At 42.5% G+C, this 19,013-nt stretch overlaps 1 protein-coding gene and 1 long non-coding RNA gene across 2 annotated transcripts; one reads left to right on the top strand and one right to left on the bottom strand.

Annotated features, from left to right (window-relative positions):
* Positions 1-4,664: 4,664 nt before the first annotated feature.
* On the top strand, positions 4,665-9,183 carry LOC128777640 (uncharacterized). The gene is made up of 2 exons (XR_008422879.1): positions 4,665-5,955; positions 9,116-9,183. It is a non-coding gene; the product is annotated as an uncharacterized LOC128777640 (long non-coding RNA).
* A 7,430-nt stretch (positions 9,184-16,613) lies between these two features.
* LOC109268113 (chromobox protein homolog 3) lies at positions 16,614-17,885 on the bottom strand. The gene has a single exon (XM_053904441.1). It carries the CDS (start codon positions 17,816-17,818, stop codon positions 17,267-17,269), a length of 552 nt encoding a protein of 183 aa, XP_053760416.1. The 5' UTR covers positions 17,819-17,885; the 3' UTR covers positions 16,614-17,266.
* Positions 17,886-19,013: the final 1,128 nt, after the last annotated feature.

The raw sequence follows: 19,013 nt of genomic DNA on the forward strand, positions 1-19,013 counted from the left end.
CACATTAAACTCTAACTTTGGGCCTCTGGAGATTTTTCTACCACACCCTTCTAATTTTTAGGTCGGCTCCTCTTTGATTCCAATCAGTCTCTTACTTTTTAAGAGTTAAGTGTCTGGGTTGAATAGAAGTATGTCGTATTTTCTGGGATGCACGCAATGTGCTTACAGTATCATTAATGAATGAATGTGTCTCTCTCTGGCACAGATTAAAGAAAGTAAATATAAACCCACAGATGGAAGTCTATAGTGAGGTGGTATGTGAGGCCTTTGCACGGCCCGGGTCCTCTCCTTTTTTCAGACTGAGGACAGAGCAAAGCACTTAGTAGGTAGCAGTACCTGATAACTCTGATGACAAATATTAAAAGGTTTGTGAATATGAGCCCCTCCACTGGACAGTGAGCTCCTTGAAGGGAAAGACCTTGCATTACTTACTCCCCAGTGCCTGTTAACCCAGGATGGCGCAATGCGGATCAGACTTGAATTTGATTCAGGAAAGCCTAGGAATGATCGCTTTCTCTGATCTGAAAAAGTGGGGCAATCAGTCCTACGTAGGTTATAACTTATCCTCTCTTCCTTCTTCTCTAACATATTTCGTTGCTGGAAGCAGTTACAACAATAATCTTCGGTCAATAAGCTTTTCACAAAATTAATCGTTTACTTCTTATGAAGCTTTTGTCTGTCTGCCATGCATCTTTTCCTCATAAGGTAAATAGTAGGTTTCAGAAAGAGTTTTCTTGACTTGGTTTTACTATTAGTTAATGCTTCTAAAATGTCCCATTTTCACTCTCAGAAGTTGCTGGCTTCTTGTTGGGAGCCGTGGTTATTGAGGAAGGGGAGTTCCTTTAGGGCACTTTGGAATCCCCAGGGATGGTCCATGACAAAAGAGATTAGAATTCTGGAGTGATGCCCTTCAAACCACAACTAGTGAGTCTATCATCTGAGTCACCGTCGTCAACCAAGTCACTCTGAACACAAAAAGGAGAAAAAAAGGACAAAATCCTCATAAAAGTACACTATACCTAGTAGAAAATTATTCAGTCACGCTTTCGAATTTCGAGATCCAACCCACTGAAATATTTCCAAATTGAAAACTCCAAAGAGGCTGTCACGTCAAGTCTCTGCCATAAACTTTCTTACACTATATTAGGTAATGTTATTTTTATATATTCTGTTAGGACACATATTCTTTAAATTTGTTCCTAATGTCTTCCTTGATGTTTTTCTTTGAAGCAGATTTTTGCTAACATCCGAAGCTTCAAGTTAATTAAGGTACTTTATGGGGCACCTGGGTGGCTTAGTCGGTTAAGTATCTGACTCTTGATTTTGGTGCAGGTCATGATCCCAGGGTTGTGGGATCGAGCCCGTGTCGGACTCGAGCATGAAGCCTGCTTACACAAGCTCTCCCTCTCCCCCTCTCTCTGCTCCTCCCCTGCTCACTCTCTCTTTCAAAAAAAAAAAAAATTAAGGTACTTTAAAAATATGTCTGTGTGCCCAATGTAATACAAAGAATTGAATTTATTTGAGAAACATAAGCCATCAAATCGTTTGCTAGAGGCTATCCAGGTAAGCAATAGGTCTGAATGGACATACAGATCACTGCCATAAAACTTAGCCACTGACGAGCTCCCGAAAGGGGATCTCATGTTCTCAGAGAGAGCAATGAAAACCAAAGGATGACCAAATTAAATCATTTTCCTTTCAAAAATAACTAGGGGGCACCTGGGTGGCTCAGTTGGCTAAGCGTCTGACTTGACCTCAGCTCAGGTCTTGGTCTCAGGGTCATGAGTTCAAATGTGTCGGACTCTGCACTGGGTGTGAGGCCTACTTAAAAAAATAAAAAAAATAATGTTCATAAACATAGCTGGGTATTTACCATTTACCATTACCTAGGAGAGCCTTCTCCTCTCCATTCTGCCCTGTGGCTCAGTCTCGGCATGGACAAGTTACTCAACCATGGTTGTGTCCAGTTTTAGCTGCTTTTGCTTTTTTTTTTTTGTATTATCTTTTGCTCTCACGAGCAAAAGTCCTTAACATGTGAGGAATGTGGCATTCCGGTTTTGTGAGCCCGGATTTCTGTGCCAAACCTGTAGCTTCCTGACGGTGGGATTTGGGCAAGTTACTTTACAGGCTCGCTCCCTTGCCAGCGCCTCCTGGTGAGGTCATCCTCATCTGCAAACTGCAAGTCGTAAGACCTACCTCCCAGGTTGTAAAGGGTAGGTAAGAAACCATCACGCGAAGTTCCCACCATGATGGTGGCGCGTAGTAAGTTAACGAATGTTCAAGTCCTAGCAGAAAAAGCAGGGAGGGGACTCCCGAGACCCATCCTTGAAGTCCTGACTCCAACGTTTGCTAGCTGCCTCCTTGGGAATTCTCCTACCTGCCCCCCTCTCTTAGCTTCAGTTTCCTCATTTGTAAAATGGGCAAAACATTCCTTAACCTTCATCACTGAGTTGAGTAGCTTCAAGGAAACAATTTTTGTGAAATTATAAAACCTGTAACATATTAGACCGTTATTAATAGGATAAATAATAATAGTGTGATTGCAAAGGTTTTTGGAATTAACTTTATTCCTACTGGGAAAAGAGTATTTTTCAACTGGCACTCAATGGTTCTCTTCTGCTGAAGGTTGTGGCATTTTTTTTTTCCCCTGAATGACTCATGGCACTTGTTATGAGCCATCTTGTAGGTTTTGGTTTTTTGGGTTTTTTTTTTTGGCAGGGGGGGGTCTTCTTCTTCTTTTTTTTTTTATCCTGTCACCTCAACTGTGTTCTCATGTCTTCAAGACCAAGGACTCAGTTTTTAAAAACAAAAAAAATTTTTTTAACGTTTATTTATTTTTGAGACAGAGAGAGACAGAGCATGAACAGGGGAGGGGCAGAGAGAGAGGGAGACACAGAATCTGAAACAGGCTCTAGGCTCTGAGCGGTCAGCACGGAGCCCGACGTGGGGCTCGAACTCATGGACCGTGAGATCATGACCTAAGCCGAAGTGAGACGCTTAACTGACCAAGCCACCCAGGTGCCCCAAGACCAAGGACTCAGTTTTAAACCTGTGTAAGCTCAGAGCTTACAGCAGAGGCTGAGGGGAATGCTCTCCAGGACGCCACAGGAAGGAGGGGATGGTCGGGGCCGCGGAGTGGAGCGGCCATAGTCTTCTGTGACAAGAGGACAGGGAAACAAGAACCTTGAAGATAAGAAATATTGAGTTAAAAGGGATACGGAAGGGCTTCCATTGACTTGCCCTGATCTTAATAAGGAAGGAAAGGCCATGAGATGAGGGAAAATGAGAGGCAGGGTGGGAGCTGGGATCTTCAGAGGGTATTTGTCAAAGTGCTGTGGCAACGTTAAAGCATTCCGTACCTCTTTTGCCCTGTGACAAAGGCTATGTCTTACTAATTTTTTAAAAATTCCAGTGCTTGTCACAATAGTGCATATAATTGGCATTAAATTTCTGACTCTGAGATGGCTAGAAAATAAGAGTTATTATTTTGTTATTTTGTTTTTATTTGTTACATAATAATAGCATGTGTAATATATCACATCCACATAATAATAATAATAGTATTTATTAGGTGCATATGATACCTACCATGTGTTTATAACCTTATGCCCATTATTTTATTTAATACTCAAAGCAACCTGTCCAGGCAGATGCTGTGATTATCCCCATGGTAGAGATGAGATAGCTGGTGCTCTGGAAGAAGTTTCTGAGACACCGTTGTGGAGCCTAGAGGGGCAAGCTAAGTAAGAAAACATAACATAATTATAAGGGGGGATTGAGGCTCCCACTGAAGGCGGACTACGTGAGTTCAAGGTGAAACTCAGTACAATCACTGTGTTTGCCTCAGCCATGCTCTGCAGCCCAGAGCAGCTGGTGGAGTTTACCTGGTCTTAGAATCTCTGCCGACATTATCCCTCTGGTGTTCCCTTGGACTTCATGGCTAGGAGTCCTCTGATCAAGAAGGGGGCAAGCTAATGAAAGGAAATAGAAATAACCGAAATGTGTTCTTCAGCCTGATGGAGACGAGTAATTATCATTGGCTCTTGAGTAGCCGAGATACTTCAAAGCTTCACCGAAGCTTTCCACCCCACCCTGTCCCGCAGAACTACTTGGCTCCTGGCCTGTATGATCTTAACTCCATTCAGGAAATACCAGTTAAGAAGATTCGGGAGGAGCCCCTGGGAGACGGGTGAACTTGACAACCCAGGCAGCCTGTGTTTTGCGCAGCTCAATTGTTTGCTGACTAACAGGTGGAGGGGGTAGAGGAGGAGAGAGGAATCCTCACCAAAGAACTGGGCCATTTGGGTGGAGTTGCTTGGGTCTTTCATCAAAAACCATCATACCAGCCACCCCGTCGTACAACCAGGGCAGGGCAAAGACACTAGCTGTGAAGGTAAAGGCTGCTCCCTTTGACAAAAGCCAAATCCATCCAGAGAAGGCGAGGAGGGCTTGTATGGTCTTTCCTAGACAGGGGAAGGGGAAACAGGTGGGGAGGTGCTTACATGGTTGACTTAGGAAATAATAGCTACCTTTTATTTTAATTACTGGAGGAAAGGAAGAAGACGGTGTTCTACCACCTCGAGCTTGCAGTTTTTGCATCCGGTCTACAAAACCAGCTCGTCTAAATTGCGTTGTTGGGACTCGTGTCGGGATCTGGGCAGTGGAGCATTCTGCAAAGAAAGCAGAGAAGGCGGTGGGAAGGTCCAACACGATGTCAGCTCGGAAGCAGGTGGAAGAGACCCATGTTTGTTCGCCTGGGCAGGAGAGGGAGGCTCTGGCTCGCTCTCAGCTTGCTCTCTGCCCCCTGACTCTGCCTGTGACCGTGCAAAAAGTCCCCCTCCCCAGTCACACCCAAGGAGATACTGAATTACTGATCTGGAAGGCAGTTTGGACGTCAGAAGTTTTAAAATGCTAACGCACAGTCAAGCTGAAACCCCCTGTTCACAGGGCAGCAGGTCTGAGCATGAAATGAGAAGAGGTTTCAGAGGGGAAAGGCTGTTGGTGTCCTCTCTACTGCCACGAAAAGACCTCATGTCAGGAGACAGGTTTCGGCTCAAAGGCAAGAAGAATGAAGGCTTTGAGCAGTCCTGAAAATCAAAGTGGCTTAGCAGTAAACAAGCTTTGACCAGGGGAGCTGACAAAGGAGAAGGTGGGCAGCCATGGACTGGGAATGTCGAACAAGGTCAGTGATGGCCCAGCTGTGCCAGGGCGACCGGAAGCACCGCCAAGCCCCTCACCCTTCCATCAGAGCCGCTCTGCTTTTTCTCTTTTTCTACACTGGGCTTTCCCACGAAGATTTCCTTTGAAGGGGATCTGCTGAAAAAAAAGAAGAAAAGGTTTTAAAACCACTGAGCTAGTTGACCTTTATGGCTATTACGACTCTGAAATTCTATAGTATTAAATCCCGTTTGATGTTTTCTAAGAAAGCAGGCTACCGATTGATGCCTTCTTCCGAAGTCTGAGGTGGGAGGAAGGGGAGTGTGAGAGGCGTGGAAAGTGTGAGTAAAAGAGGGAGGGCTTGTCTCAGGTAGGGGCCAGAGGCAGGAGCCCTCAACCCTGTCCAGGCTTAGAATGACCTGGGAGCATTTTAATAACTGACCCCTCCCCAAACCAATTAAATCAGAGTCTCTGGGGCTGGTGTTTGGTCCTAGGTATTTATATAGCACAGCAAGGCTGACAGCCAATGGTTAAAAGGTGACCAGTGAGAAACGTTCTGTATACATTGAGGCCAAACATGTTAGACAACCTCAGACACAGTGGTTCTGAAACTTCAGGTGCATCAGAATCTCCTGGAAGACTTGTTGAAACACAGATTGCTGAGCCCCACCCCCAGAGTTTCTGATTCAGTGGGTCTGTGACCACCAGGACCAAAATTTGCATTTTTAACAAGTTCCAGGTGACGCTGATAATTGCTGATCAGGGACCACACTTTGGCAGCCATTGTTCTAACAAAAGGTTATTTATTTTTACTTTGAATTTATTATTATTATTATTATTATTATACAAAAGGTTTTACTTTAGACATTAAAAAGAACCTCTTGGGGCAGCTGGGTGGCTCAGTCGGTGAAGCATTCGACATTGGCTCAGGTCATGATCTTGCGGTTCATGGGTTCGAGCCCCACGTAGGTAGGGGTCTGGGCTGACAGCTCAGAGCCTGGAGCCTGCTTCTGATTCTGTGTCTCCTTCTTTCTCTCTGCCCCTCCCCTGCTCATGCTCTGTTTCTCTTTAATTTTTTTTTTTTATTTTTACATTTATTTTTGAGACAGAGAGAGATAGAGCATGAATGGGGGAGGGTCAGAGAGAGAGAGGGAGACACAGAATCTGAAACAGGCTCCGGGCTCCGGGCTCTGAGCTGTCAGCACAGGGGCCCGACGCGGGGCTCGAACTCACAGACCACGAGATCGTGACCTGAGCCGAAGTCGGCGCTCAACCGACTGAGCCACCCAGGCGCCCCACTCTGTTTCTCTTTAAATAAACATTAAAAAAAATTAAAAAAACCCTCCTGACAGCGCAAGACCATTTGCAGTGTGCACTCTTGCAAAAGTACGCTCACCTAGTCTGATCAAGAAAGAAACATCAAATACCCCCCACTGAGGGACATTCAAGGACACATCTGAGCAGTAATCCTCCAAATTGTGAAGGTCATCAGAAACAAGGAAAGCTTGAGAACCTGTCATAGCCAAAAGAAGCATAAGTGGACGTGGATACGAAATGCAGTGTGGTTATCTTGGGTGGGATCCTGGTACAGAAGAAAGACACTGGGGAACAACTGAGAAAAGAATGTATCCATATTGGTTCATTGGCTGTGACACATGTACCATACTTACCTAATAGGATAACAATAGGGAAACCTGGGTGTGGTGTAGATGGGAATTCTCTATAATATTACTGTGCTAATTACAATAGTTCTGTAAATCTAAAACTGCTCTAAGATAAACAGAGTTTATTAAAGCAGGGCAGGGAGCGGGTGGAGGGGGGTGGGGGTGCTTCCTGGCTGTTATAATGCAAACCATTCCTGATGGCAGACCTAGAGTTGTTGTCTTTGAAAAGCACCAAGGAAAAAGAAATAATTTTTAGTTGAATGAATCCCTGTTCTTGATAAATTACGTAACAGATCTTTGCTTCCTTTTATTTATAGTTTTGTGACTTTCAAATGATTTTTAGAGCTGCACTTTAAATATATATGTATATACATATATAAAAATAAACACGCACACAACAGCATATTTACAGCTAAAAGACAAGGTAACTGGTTCCTCTTACTTTATTATACTGGAGCCATGCAATGGGAATACAATCCTAGATAAGAAAGTCACCTGTTGTAATGACTTACAATTCTTAATGGAAATTTTCGACATTTTGGATATAGTTACCTGGACACCATTTCAATGGTTCTCTCTCCCTCTTCCTGTTTTTTTTGTTTGTTTGTTTGTTTTGTTTTTTTTTTTTTTGTTTTGTTTTTTGTTTTTTCTGTTCTAACAGAATCTGCTCAAGGTGGTCTGGATAAAGCAGAGTGCCCCAGGCAATATTTTGCTGCTGGTTTGTAGTTATGGATTACCTTATATCATTGGCTTCAAGAGCGACCTGACTGGGGCACCTGGGCGGCTCACCTCTGGTTATGATCTCATGGTTCCTGAGATGGGACCCCCGTGTTGGGGTCTGTGCTGACAGGTCGTGATCTTATGGGTCATGGGTTCGAACCCCGTGCTGGGCTCTGTGCTGACAGTGTAGAGCCTGCTTGGGATCCTCTCTCTCCCTTTGCCTCTGTCGCCTCCTGCTCACACTGCGCTCTCTCTCTCTCTCTCTCTCTCTCTCTGGGTCTCTTTAAATAAATTGATTAACATTAAAAAAAGAACCTTATCAAAATCCCCATATTCACTTGAGTTTTCTGTGGGCTCACAGTGTGTGTGTATGTGTGTGTGTGTGCAGGTGCGTGCTGGGGGAACAACCTGACCACTCTCTGGTTAGGTAAGTATATTAACTTTAATTACCTAATATTGATGTTATTTCCCTAACTTGCCTTTAGGTCTTCTCAGCCTTTATTATCAACTCTTCATAGTCCCGACTGTAGCACCTGGCAAGGTGCTTTCACACCTGGAAATGAAATCATAATAATTCAAGGGCAACCTAAACGCCCCATATGCAGGCACCATTTATCTTTCGGTGTCAGGTTTGGACCATTTATCTTTTCTTATCAAGTGGCTTAACTATACATTTGGGGAAGTTAAGTGAGGAAATGAGAAGCACTCTTCGAGACTGGCAGTGGTCTAAATAATAGCTTTAAAGTGAAAGTTCAGCCACCTGATTCATCTTCCAACCGGGCAGGGGCTCCTAGGGAATAAGAGGGCAAAGTTAAATGTGAAACTCAAGGGGCGCCTGGGTGGCACAGTCAGTTAAGCGTCCGACTTCAGCCAGGTCATGATCTCGCGGTCCGTGAGTTCGAGCCCCGCGTCAGGCTCTGGGCTGATGGCTCGGAGCCTGGAGCCTGTTTCCGATTCTGTGTCTCCCTCTCTCTCTGCCCCTCCCCCGTTCATGCTCTGTCTCTCTCTGTCCCAAAAATAAATAAAAAACGTTGAAAAAAAAATAAAAAAATAAAAAAAAAATGTGAAACTCAAAATCTGAGGCAAAGAACTCTCATCACCTGGACTTTCCTTCTCCCTAAATGGGGCAGCAGTACTGGAAATAGTGGTAATTAAACTTTAGAGAGTTTTTCTGGGGTACTAGGCACCAATGTAATGAACTCATTTCATCCTCACAGAGGCACAGGGAAGGGAACCACGTTGCCAACATTCACACAGCTTGGAGTAAAGCCAGGATTCTAATCTGGGTGATCTGGCGTCAAAGCCCATGTTCTCAACAGGCTCTCCTGCCTCTCTTGGGGAGGACACCACGAGAGGTCCCACTCTTGACTAGACTCGCTAGAGGGCCTCCTCCGGGATCTGGACTGGAACATCCCAGGGACCTCCACAACCGCCTAAGGCCTAGGAAAGAGAATGTCTCATCAGTGAGCTGTATACTTCTGCCCATTCTGGTTCCTCCACCAGCGGTGGAGGAGCGGTGTCACCGTCACCACCAGCAACTAGTAAATATTGATCGAGCTTCTCTTCTATGCCAGGTACTATGGATACCAAAATGAAAAGGAGACTGTGATCCTGCCCTCAATAGACACCTAAGCAAACAAGCCAACAAGATCGCAAACAGCCTCTGGTAACGTCCAAAAGAAAGCCGTGGGAGTCCAGATGGGCGGGGTCCCACCTTGCCTGGATTCGCAGTGCCATGATTTCCTTCCTCTCTCACTGAGTTTCTGTTACTTCCTTGATTTCTTCTACTTACAACTCACAAGCCCAAATGGCACAGATTTGAAGTTCTCTCTACCAGGTGTTGAGCTGTTCAGGAGGAAGATGTTCTGTTCATTTAATAAATAGCTTCTGGATGAATAGAGGCTCCGACTCAGCATATGTTTATCTGCTCCCCCCCCCAGGAAACAGAGAACATTTATATCTGAGTTCCTCCTTATCCGAGGTTCGCTTTCCAGGGTTTCAGGTGCCTGCAGTCAACTGTGGTCTGGAAACAGATGATCCTCCTGACGTATGATCAGAAGGTCTCTACTAGTCAATACGATGTCACCGTGCCCACATCATTCACCTCATTTCATCTCGTCATACAGGCATTTTATCATCTCACATCATCAGTGAGGAAGAAGGGTGAGTACCATACAATATTTTGAGAGAGAGAGAGAGACCACATTTACATAAATTTTATGATAGTATGTCATAATTGCTATTTAACTGTTGGTGGTTTTTAAAAAATTTTTTAATGTTTCATTTTTGAGAGAGAGACAGAGAGACAGAGAGAGAGACAGGGCACCAGTAGGGGAGGGACAGAGAGAGAAGGAGACACAGAATCCGAAGCAGGCTCCAGGCTCTGAGCTGTCAGCACAGAGCCCGACGCAGGACCTGAACTCATGAACCTCGAGATCATGACCTGAACTGAAGTCGGACGCTTAGCCACCCAGGTGCCTCTGTCGGTGTTTGTTGTTAATCTCTTCTGGTGCCTAATTTATAAATTAAACTTTGTCATAGGTATGTGTGTAGAGGAAAAACATCATTATGTGTGGGCTTCAGTCCTCTCCATGGTTTCAGGCATCCACTAGGGGATCTTGGAATGGATCCTCAGTGGACAAGGGGGACGACTGTACTCTCCCTTCTTCCAGGACAGGCACCTTTTCTGTTCCACGTGCAAGCTATGCTAGCAGCCTGGCCCACTCTTTGTATCCCTATCTACCACAATAACAAACAGTGTTGCTGAGGCATTGTTGTTGATGTGTTGCCTTTAAAAAACACCCTCTTGTCATGGGATAAGCCTCTTCCTGACGATGGACCATCCTTATCTGGCCTGCCAAGCAGCCCTGTTGCCATGGAGGGCCGATGGGATGAGGTGTGTTTTTCGCCTGCATCACTCCCACCGGGGTGTAACAAGGACTCTAGTGCACGTCATGCGTGGCTGGCCTGTGGCAGCCCGAGGCCAGGCTCTTCCTGTAGGTAAAACCCAATCAACTGATCAGCTGCAGATAATATCAAGACCTCTGTTTGATACGTTAACAGTGACAGACATGCTTCCACAATTCACAGCCCAGTACCCTTTGGCAACAGAGTCGTTGTGGGTGAAGAAAACACTCTAGTCACCAGCTTTGGGATGAGAGGGCTCGGGTTCATATAAACACAACCTCACGTCACTGCTCGTCACCACAGACTGTTTTGGGTCTTTGCACTCACCCTCTGATCTTGATTTCCTACATGACAACGTTCTCGGTTTATATGCCCTTTGGCAAGTGCAGCAAGCCTGTTTCCTGTTTCTAAACTTGTCGACAGGCATTCATGTGTCTCGCACTTGTCAATTTTAACCAGAAAACACCGGCCCCTTCTTGTCGCATTTTTACCTTTAGCCCAGGTTAAGAGGACCATAGGAGTAAAGCTGTTGATTCATTCGATAGAAAATTCTTAATTAATTTAAATTAACTTCCATAGGTCTTGCAATTGCTAGAAGGAAGTAAGGGGAAATACACGCCTCCTTTCCTAAAGCCTAAAAAAATAAGTGGTGACAAGGCTAAAGATTTGAAAGCATTGAAACAATACACGATTTAGTTTTTTTCTTCTGTTTGTCAAGAGTGAAGGAAAGAAGAAATGGTCGATGTACTTGTAACTGGCAGGTGACCACCAAAATAAGAAAACTCTAAATACAGCAAGTAGGTCATTCGTCAGAATCAACAGGACCTGTGCACGCTTTGTAGGTCAAACACATTTTAATTGCCCTAACAATTTGTGTATACCCTTACAATAAAGTTGATTAACCTCCTTCACTGGTGAATGTTACCTAAGTAGTGCTACTATGTGCGAGACCTTGAACTTTTTCGATCTTAAGAGAATCTTTAAAAAACTCTTTAAAAATCTTAAAAAAAAAAAAAAAGCCTAGGCTTTTTCTCTTAAGATGCTAACATTCTGTGGGCACCTGGGTGGCTCAGTCTGTTGAGCATCCCAACTCTTGATTTCGGCTCAGATCATGATCCCAGGGTCATGGGATTGAGCCCTGTGTTGGGCTCCATGCACACTTAAAGATTCTCTCTCCTTCTGCCCCTCTCCCCTGCTCATGCTCTCTCTTTCTAAAAGTAAAAAAAAAAAAAAAGATGTTAACTTTCTGAAACCTTTGCAATGTACAATAAGCATTTACAAAAGTAAAATATGCCCATCCAACAATTTGAAAAAGACATTAAAGCAGAGGAAAAAAATGTTACTCAGAGGTAACCTCCATTAACAGAGTAGGGCATATTCTTGCTTTTTGCTGACTGAGTTTGTGTGGGTGTTTTAAGCAAAGCTGACAATATACCATTTATATAATTATCATTTACTTTTTCTTTTGCTTGGTTTTTGTTTTTTACAAACTCTTCATAAATAAACATATTGGTTATATGACAGTTATCTTTTTTTGTAATAAATATTCTTTTTTCCTATAAACATGTTGCATAGATCACAGATTTCTTAATTTCTAAGTCAAAAGTTTGTCTTGACTGCACTAAGATTCTTTGGAAAGGTTAATCTCATTCATGTTTGGGGATGACTCTACCATTCTTCTGGAGATATAAACACATACGCGCGCGCACACACACACACACACACACACACATCCTGGAACCTGACGCTAACTAAAACTGGAGATATGGGGTTCTTCTGGTCTTCCGTCCAACATGACTGCCATGCCCCAAGCTCCCTGCTGTGCCCTTGTGGTGCCTCCAGAAGTAGGGGGGTGATCCTCCTGATGAGCAAGGCTCCCATGTCTTTTCTGGTGAATTCAAGACACGGTACCTAATGTTTAACTTCCCTCAGTTAAGGGAAGAGGAGAGCAGGTGGGGGAGAGGGGGCACACTGGACATTTCCTAACATCTCCCCCCTCCAATTTGGTGCCTGCTAGGTCCTTATCTTCCAGGTAGAGGCTTTGACTCTCTTTATTGCCACTTGGATATACAAAGACACTGTTACTTGAGTTGGGAAGGGTGAGAATTGCCTGAGTGGGGTTAGAAAGCAAAGCCTGGATCTGTGGACTCCCATGTCCTTGAGTAAGTCAAGAGAGTAAAATTACCTTTTTTACTCTTGGGAGTCTCCTCAGATGATAGAACAAAATAGAAACTATTCTCCTAATAGCTTGTGCTTTCATGTAATAGATGTGGCCTAATTTATCAAACCATTGCTCCCAGAGTAAAATCCGAAGTTCTAATACAATGTACAGAGCTGTTCCCCATTTGGCTCCTGTCCCCAGTTGGCTCCTTGCTCCAGCCCTGCTGAACTTCCAAGTTCTCCAGCCGATATTTATCTCCAGGTCTTTGCATGTACTGTTCCTTTTTGCTGGAACACTCTTCCCTTCTGATTAATGTTTTCCCATTTCGGTTTAAACATCACTTCCTTTGATCAGGTTCCCTCTGCCCTTGGTTTCTGTAGCAAATGTCACAATTGCTTGCTTAACTGCTTATCTTCTCCCGAACTGAAAGTTCTGCAAGGGTAAGGATCAGGTCTGTGTCGTATTTGACTTCTATTCTAGCTCAGTTTTTCACACATAGTAGATACTCAATGAGATATTGAAATGAGTAGTGGACATTTAGGACACATCCCGTTTTTATAAGCAATGCTGAAATGAGCAGATATTATGCATGATTATTTGTCCATGTTTTTGGAAATTTTAAATTACTGACGATAAATTCTTGGAAGTAGGATTAGTAGGTCAAAGGATATAAACATCTTTGAGGCCTCTTGAGAAACAACAGATTGCTTTCCAGAAAGTTTTACACTCCTGCCAGCAGTGAATGAGATTTCCTGTTGCATTGTACTCTTATCAGCACTATTAGGAAAAGAAAGTATTTTTGCTAACTTGATAGTAAAAAATTTTTCCTTCTGTTTGCCTCAATTTTGCTGTGGTTAAGTGGTGAGATGGATATTTTTCATCTATTTTAAAATTCATTTTTATCTGCTCTATTGTGAATTATCTGGTGTCTTTTGCCCATTCTTATTCTGAAATTTTCATGTTTTTCTAACCAATTTTTATAAGCTCTTTAAGGTTTTTTTTTAAATTTTTTAATGTTTATTTATTTTTGATAGAGAGAGAGAGCGAGAGAGAGCGTGAGCAGAGGAGGAGCAGAGAAAGGGGGAGACATAGAATCTGAAGCAGGCTCCAGGCTCTGAGCTGTCAGCACAGAGCCCAATGCGGGGCTTGTACTCACAGACCGTGAGATCAAGACCTGAACTGAAGTGGGATGCTTAACTGACTGGGCTGCCCAGGTGCTCCAAAGCTCTTTATGTTTTAAAGAGGTTAGGTTATGGGGTGCCTGTGTGGCTCAGTCGGTTAAGCGTCCGACTCTTGGTTTCGGCTCAGGTCATGATCTCACGGTTCCGTGAGTTGGAGTCCCTTGTCGGGCTCTGCACTGACAACTGCAGAGCCTCCTTGGGATTCTCTCTCTGCCTCTCTCTCTCTCTCTCTCTCTTTCTCTCTGTCTCAAAATAAATAAATAAACTTAAAAAAAAAGATGTTAGGTTATAATCATTATATTCATCATAGACCTTCCTCTGTATTTAAATGTTCATGTTTTCATCTCATATCCTTCAGTTCAGTGTTTTGATGTGCTTGGGCTCTCATCATTTCCCTTGAGATTTCTTACATGACTCCGACTTAGGGTGCCCTTCACCATTAGTGATAAAATAAATATTCTGCTATTTTTTCTTCGCTTGTATGTAGTTAGATTCCTTTGCCTGTGTGTGTAAGTACTTGTGGGTGTGCATTTATGTGCATGTGTTTCACCATTGAGAATTTAATGGGGAGGTGGGAAGGATCTTCTTTTACCAAAAGGACTCACCAATGGTCCCAACATGATTTGTTAGATAACCTTTTCTTTCCTAATGAGTTAAGGTATCTCTTGTCACTAATTTAAAAACAATTTTACTTAGGGGTGACTGGGTGGCTCAGTCGCTTGAGTGTTTGACTCTTGGTTTCAGCTCAGGCCGTGATTTCAAGGTTTGTGGGTTCGAACCCCGCATCGGGTTCTGCTCTGACAGTGTAGAGTCTGCTTGGAATACTCTTTCCCTCCTCTCTCTCTCTCTCTCTCTGTTCCTCCTGTGTGCTCTCTTCCTCTCTCTCTCTCTCTCTCTGTCCTTCCTGTGTGCTCTCTTCCTCTCTCTCTCTCTCAAAAATAATTAAGTAAACTTAAAAAAAACCACCAATTTTATTTCACTTCAGTGTATCTTCCTGTAGTGAGTCGGGTTCTTCTTCACCCTGCTAGGACTCAGAGAGAGACTTTGAGGCGCAGGGTAACCTTCTCCTGCATTTGTTCTCTCCTGGGCTCTGCCATTCTCTCTTGTCTGCCTACTGGGAGCAGACTCACTGAGGCTCGACTCTGAGGCATTTAGGGAAAGTTGGACTCAATATCTGAAACTGGTCAAGGAACAATGCATTGGCATGAAAACCTACCAGGCTAATTTAGTCACATTAATAAATGTCTTCCTAGCATTATCAGAGTATAGCTTTCTTTGGTTTGTCTGGCATTAGATCTAAAAACACACAGCTTCTGAACAGATGCTCACTTAAAAAGTAAATACTCTGACAAGGACAGAATATCTGCAGCCTAGTATCCTAGTATTTAGAGACCTGAGTCTCTATGGTGATGGTTTCTTCTTTTACACAACACCGTGCATTTGTACAAAGGGGGGAATGCCAGTCTTAACTAACTAAGACAAGAGTCGACAAAATGTTTCCTTTACAGGAAGCCACTAGCCACACACTCAGAAAGGTGGTTGGGAGTAGACATCTCTATATTTAGTTAATGTGCTCTTTCTCTCTCTTTCATTCTTTCTTCCTTGCTTTTTTGCTTCCTACCTTTCTTGCTTGTTGGCATTCAACTCAGTTACACAGTGTCATAGTTCTTGCCAGTTGGTCCCTGACAAATTAGTTACAGAATTTAACATCTCAAGTTATGAAGCATTGTCAATATTAATTTTCTGCATTTTCCATAAATTGAGCATTGGAAATAGACACGAGATTATTTTTAAATTTTAAGAGGCAATGGGAGGAAAGGACTCTTGCTGCTTCAGGAAAGTGTTGTAATTTATACCAAAATGCTGTAGGATTTATTTTTTAAGAGTTTTTTTAATATTTATTTTTGAGAGAGAGAGACGAGCAGGGGAGGGGCAGAGAGAGAGAGAGAGGAAGACACAGAATCCAATGCAGGCTCCAGGCTCTGAGCTGTCCACACAAAGTCCAACGCAGGTTCGAACTCACCAACCGTGAAATCATGACCTGAGCTGAAGTAGGATGCTCAACCAACTGAGCCACCCCGGTGCCCCAAAATGCTATGGGATTTAGATGGAAGCATTTAAAGACCTGCTCAAACCCTGCCCAAAAATGTGGTCTGTGTTTTAAAATAAATTAGTTCAATATTTATCCTGAATTCAAATGCAACATTTTTTTCCTCCTTAGGCAAATCAAATTGACATTCCTTTTCTTTGTTATTTATTTATATATTTATGTATGTGTGTATTTTATTTTATTTTATTTTATTTTTTTTTTTTGGAATATAAAACTATTTATTGACCACTGTTTACCAGTATTTACAATAAAGTAAATAATATACAGTTGGATAACATTCTGACTACAAAGTTATTGTTTTTCCTGGTTTCTGCTGAACCAGTAACTCAAATACTGAGAAGATTGAGCCTACATGTAAGGAATGAGTTGGGGTAAAGAAAAAACATGCAGGTCAACAATTTAGATTACAGAGGTCTGTCCCCCCATTTATTCCAGCAGGTGCTAAATTGCCAACATCTCTAACCATCTGATTATGATCAGGTTTCCATGAACAAGTTTTAAACATTCCATGAATCATGACCTTTTAGTCAGCGCAGCACAGGGATTTCAACTTCTTCAAAGGGAATGGTTCACCAGAAGGAACCTTTAAATGTCCACTAAGTTTTGCTTACCTAATAAAACATACCAGGACTTGACTGGTTTTTTTCATTTGGGTGGGGAGGTTATTGGTAGTGATAAAATTTTCCTTTCAGGAATCTTGCAAACAAACTTGCATTTGTGTGACTGCAGACATGGATTCTGTTACGGCTGCTTTCAAATTGTCCAATTTAAATTGCTTACGTTATATGTAAGCCCAATTAATTACAAAATTTGAAAGGTTAAGGCTTCAGGAAAACTTTCAATTTAAGTGATTTCTTAGGTTGCTAAAAATGATGGCATCCCAGAAACGTGGGCTTATCCATGGTTATAAAATGCTGTTTTTATTTTGGGGAATGTTAAAAAAAAAGAAAAGAAAACGATTTACGTATGTATTTTAAGTATATACACAAAAAAAACCCCAAATAAACAAAAAACCCAGAATGGTCCTTAGGCATATAGGAGTTAAACACAAATTCTGATTGAAGAACAACTATGAAGATTTCCCCCAACATTTAGAAAAGGTGTTCTCTAAAGCAGGGGAATAATATACCATGGTCTCAAATATTCTTCTTTGATAAAGGAAGCAACTACAGAAAGCTTTTATTTGTTCAAAGTAACCAGTGCTATAGATGCAAAAAACCCCAACAACTCCCCCAATACTACTTCAAAACAAACATATCAAACTTGATTTTCATTAGAATGTTATTTTTTCACACTAATAAACCAAAAAACCAAGACCCAGATTTTATATATATATATAAATATATATAAAAAGCAACACAAACAATTATTGAGCTTCATCTTCCGGACAAGAATGCCAAGTTAGTCTCTCTTCATAAAAAGCAATTACAATCTGAGGACACTTCATATTTGCCTCTTTTGCCAGCACCAAGTCTGCCTCATCTGAATCTTTCCATTTCATGAGAAACATTAATTCTCCACTGCTGTCTGTGGCACCAATTATTCGTTCAGGATCAAGACCTCTGGCAAAGCCTCTTGGTTTATCAGCAGCATCTCTTTTCTTCTTGGATTTGCTATCATCAGATTCACTGTCAGATAAAGATTTTCTTTTTGTGCCATCTTTTTCTTTACCAGCTTTTTGAGAATTAAGAAACGCTTCAATTAACTCTGGACAATCTAAATTTTCTTCAGGTTCCCAAGTATTGTCAGCATCTGTAAATCCCTTCCACTTCAGGAAATACTCCACCTTCCCATTCACTACACGTCGGTCCAGTACTTTTTCCACCACAAATTCTTCAGGCTCTGCCTCTTCTACTTTTTTACTCTTTCCATTCTGTTTCTTTCCCATTTTTTGCAATGTAGTTTTATTGGAGGCCATCTTTTATTGCAGACTTGAAGAGCTATTATTCACCGCCTCCGAGCTGCTCCGCGTCCCGGGTCTGCGGCGTCTCTGTATGTGTGTATTTTAGTCTATTATAATTTCTGCTTCTGGATGTGTATTTGGATGGTGTGGAGGTGTTACAAATATTCAAAATGTTCTAAAGTGTTGTAGTTTTATTTGCAAGTAGTAGACAGCAAGTAACAGAAAAACCAACTCATACCGGCTTACATGATAGAGAACCTGTCCCCCAGCTCCTACTCCCCCATCTTCTACCTCCTTACCTTGTACTTCTTTTCCTTTTTCCCACAGCACTTATCACTGTCAAACATACTATCACTTTACTTGTTATACTTATTGCCTATTGTTTGTCTCCTTCTCCACAAGGACAGGGATTTGTGGATTTGGATTGGTTTCGTGCATTAGTGTATTCTAAGGGTCTTGTACTGTGTCCGGCACATAAGTAGATACTCAATAAATATTTGTTGAACTCAATTTCACCAACTGAAATCCCTGAAAGGTCCAGGTGTCTGGTGAGGTGGAGTCCTTTAGCTCAATGATGTCATCCAGGACCTAGTTTTTCATTGTTTTCTTGGTCTACTTTGTGTTCCTTAGTGTTGACTCTATCCTAAGTCAGGCTCTTCCTGTGATCCACAGATAGCTCTATCTCTGAGGATTGTCATTCAAATACAGCAAGGGGGTACAGAAAAGGTTTATCTTGCATTCTCAGCAGGAGGCCTGAGAGTTACTCTGAAGTAACTGGCTTAGGTCACAGTCACAGTGGCCAGGAGAAAAGATGTGCTGATGGCTTAGCATCAGCTACATGTTCCCTCTTTACCACCAAGATGGAATTAGCCTTTCAGGAAACACCTGGGTCCCCAAGCAGAAATTGAAGGGCTGCTGGAGAGGGGAAAGTGCAGAATGGATGTCCATGCTAGTCAGCAAGAAGCACGTTAACCAGTAAGGGTTTACCATTACAAGCAAACAGAATTTGGGAAATCCCCTCTCTGTGACTTCTTCTTAGTTTATGTGACCGGAGCTGAGATTAGTCTCAGTTTATGTGGTTAGACTGAGTTTATTTTCTCATTTTTTGGCGAGTTTGAGATTTCCTGAGTTGAAGGAATCTTCTAAAGGGATTCAGGAGAGCGAACAAAAAAAAAAAAGCCGACTTTAAGGATTAAAAAAAAATGTTGCT

Source organism: Panthera pardus, unplaced genomic scaffold (genome assembly GCF_024362965.1).
Source record: "Panthera pardus isolate Hobbes unplaced genomic scaffold, ASM2436296v1 HiC_scaffold_17, whole genome shotgun sequence".
In the NCBI taxonomy this organism is placed as follows: Eukaryota; Metazoa; Chordata; class Mammalia; order Carnivora; family Felidae; genus Panthera; species Panthera pardus.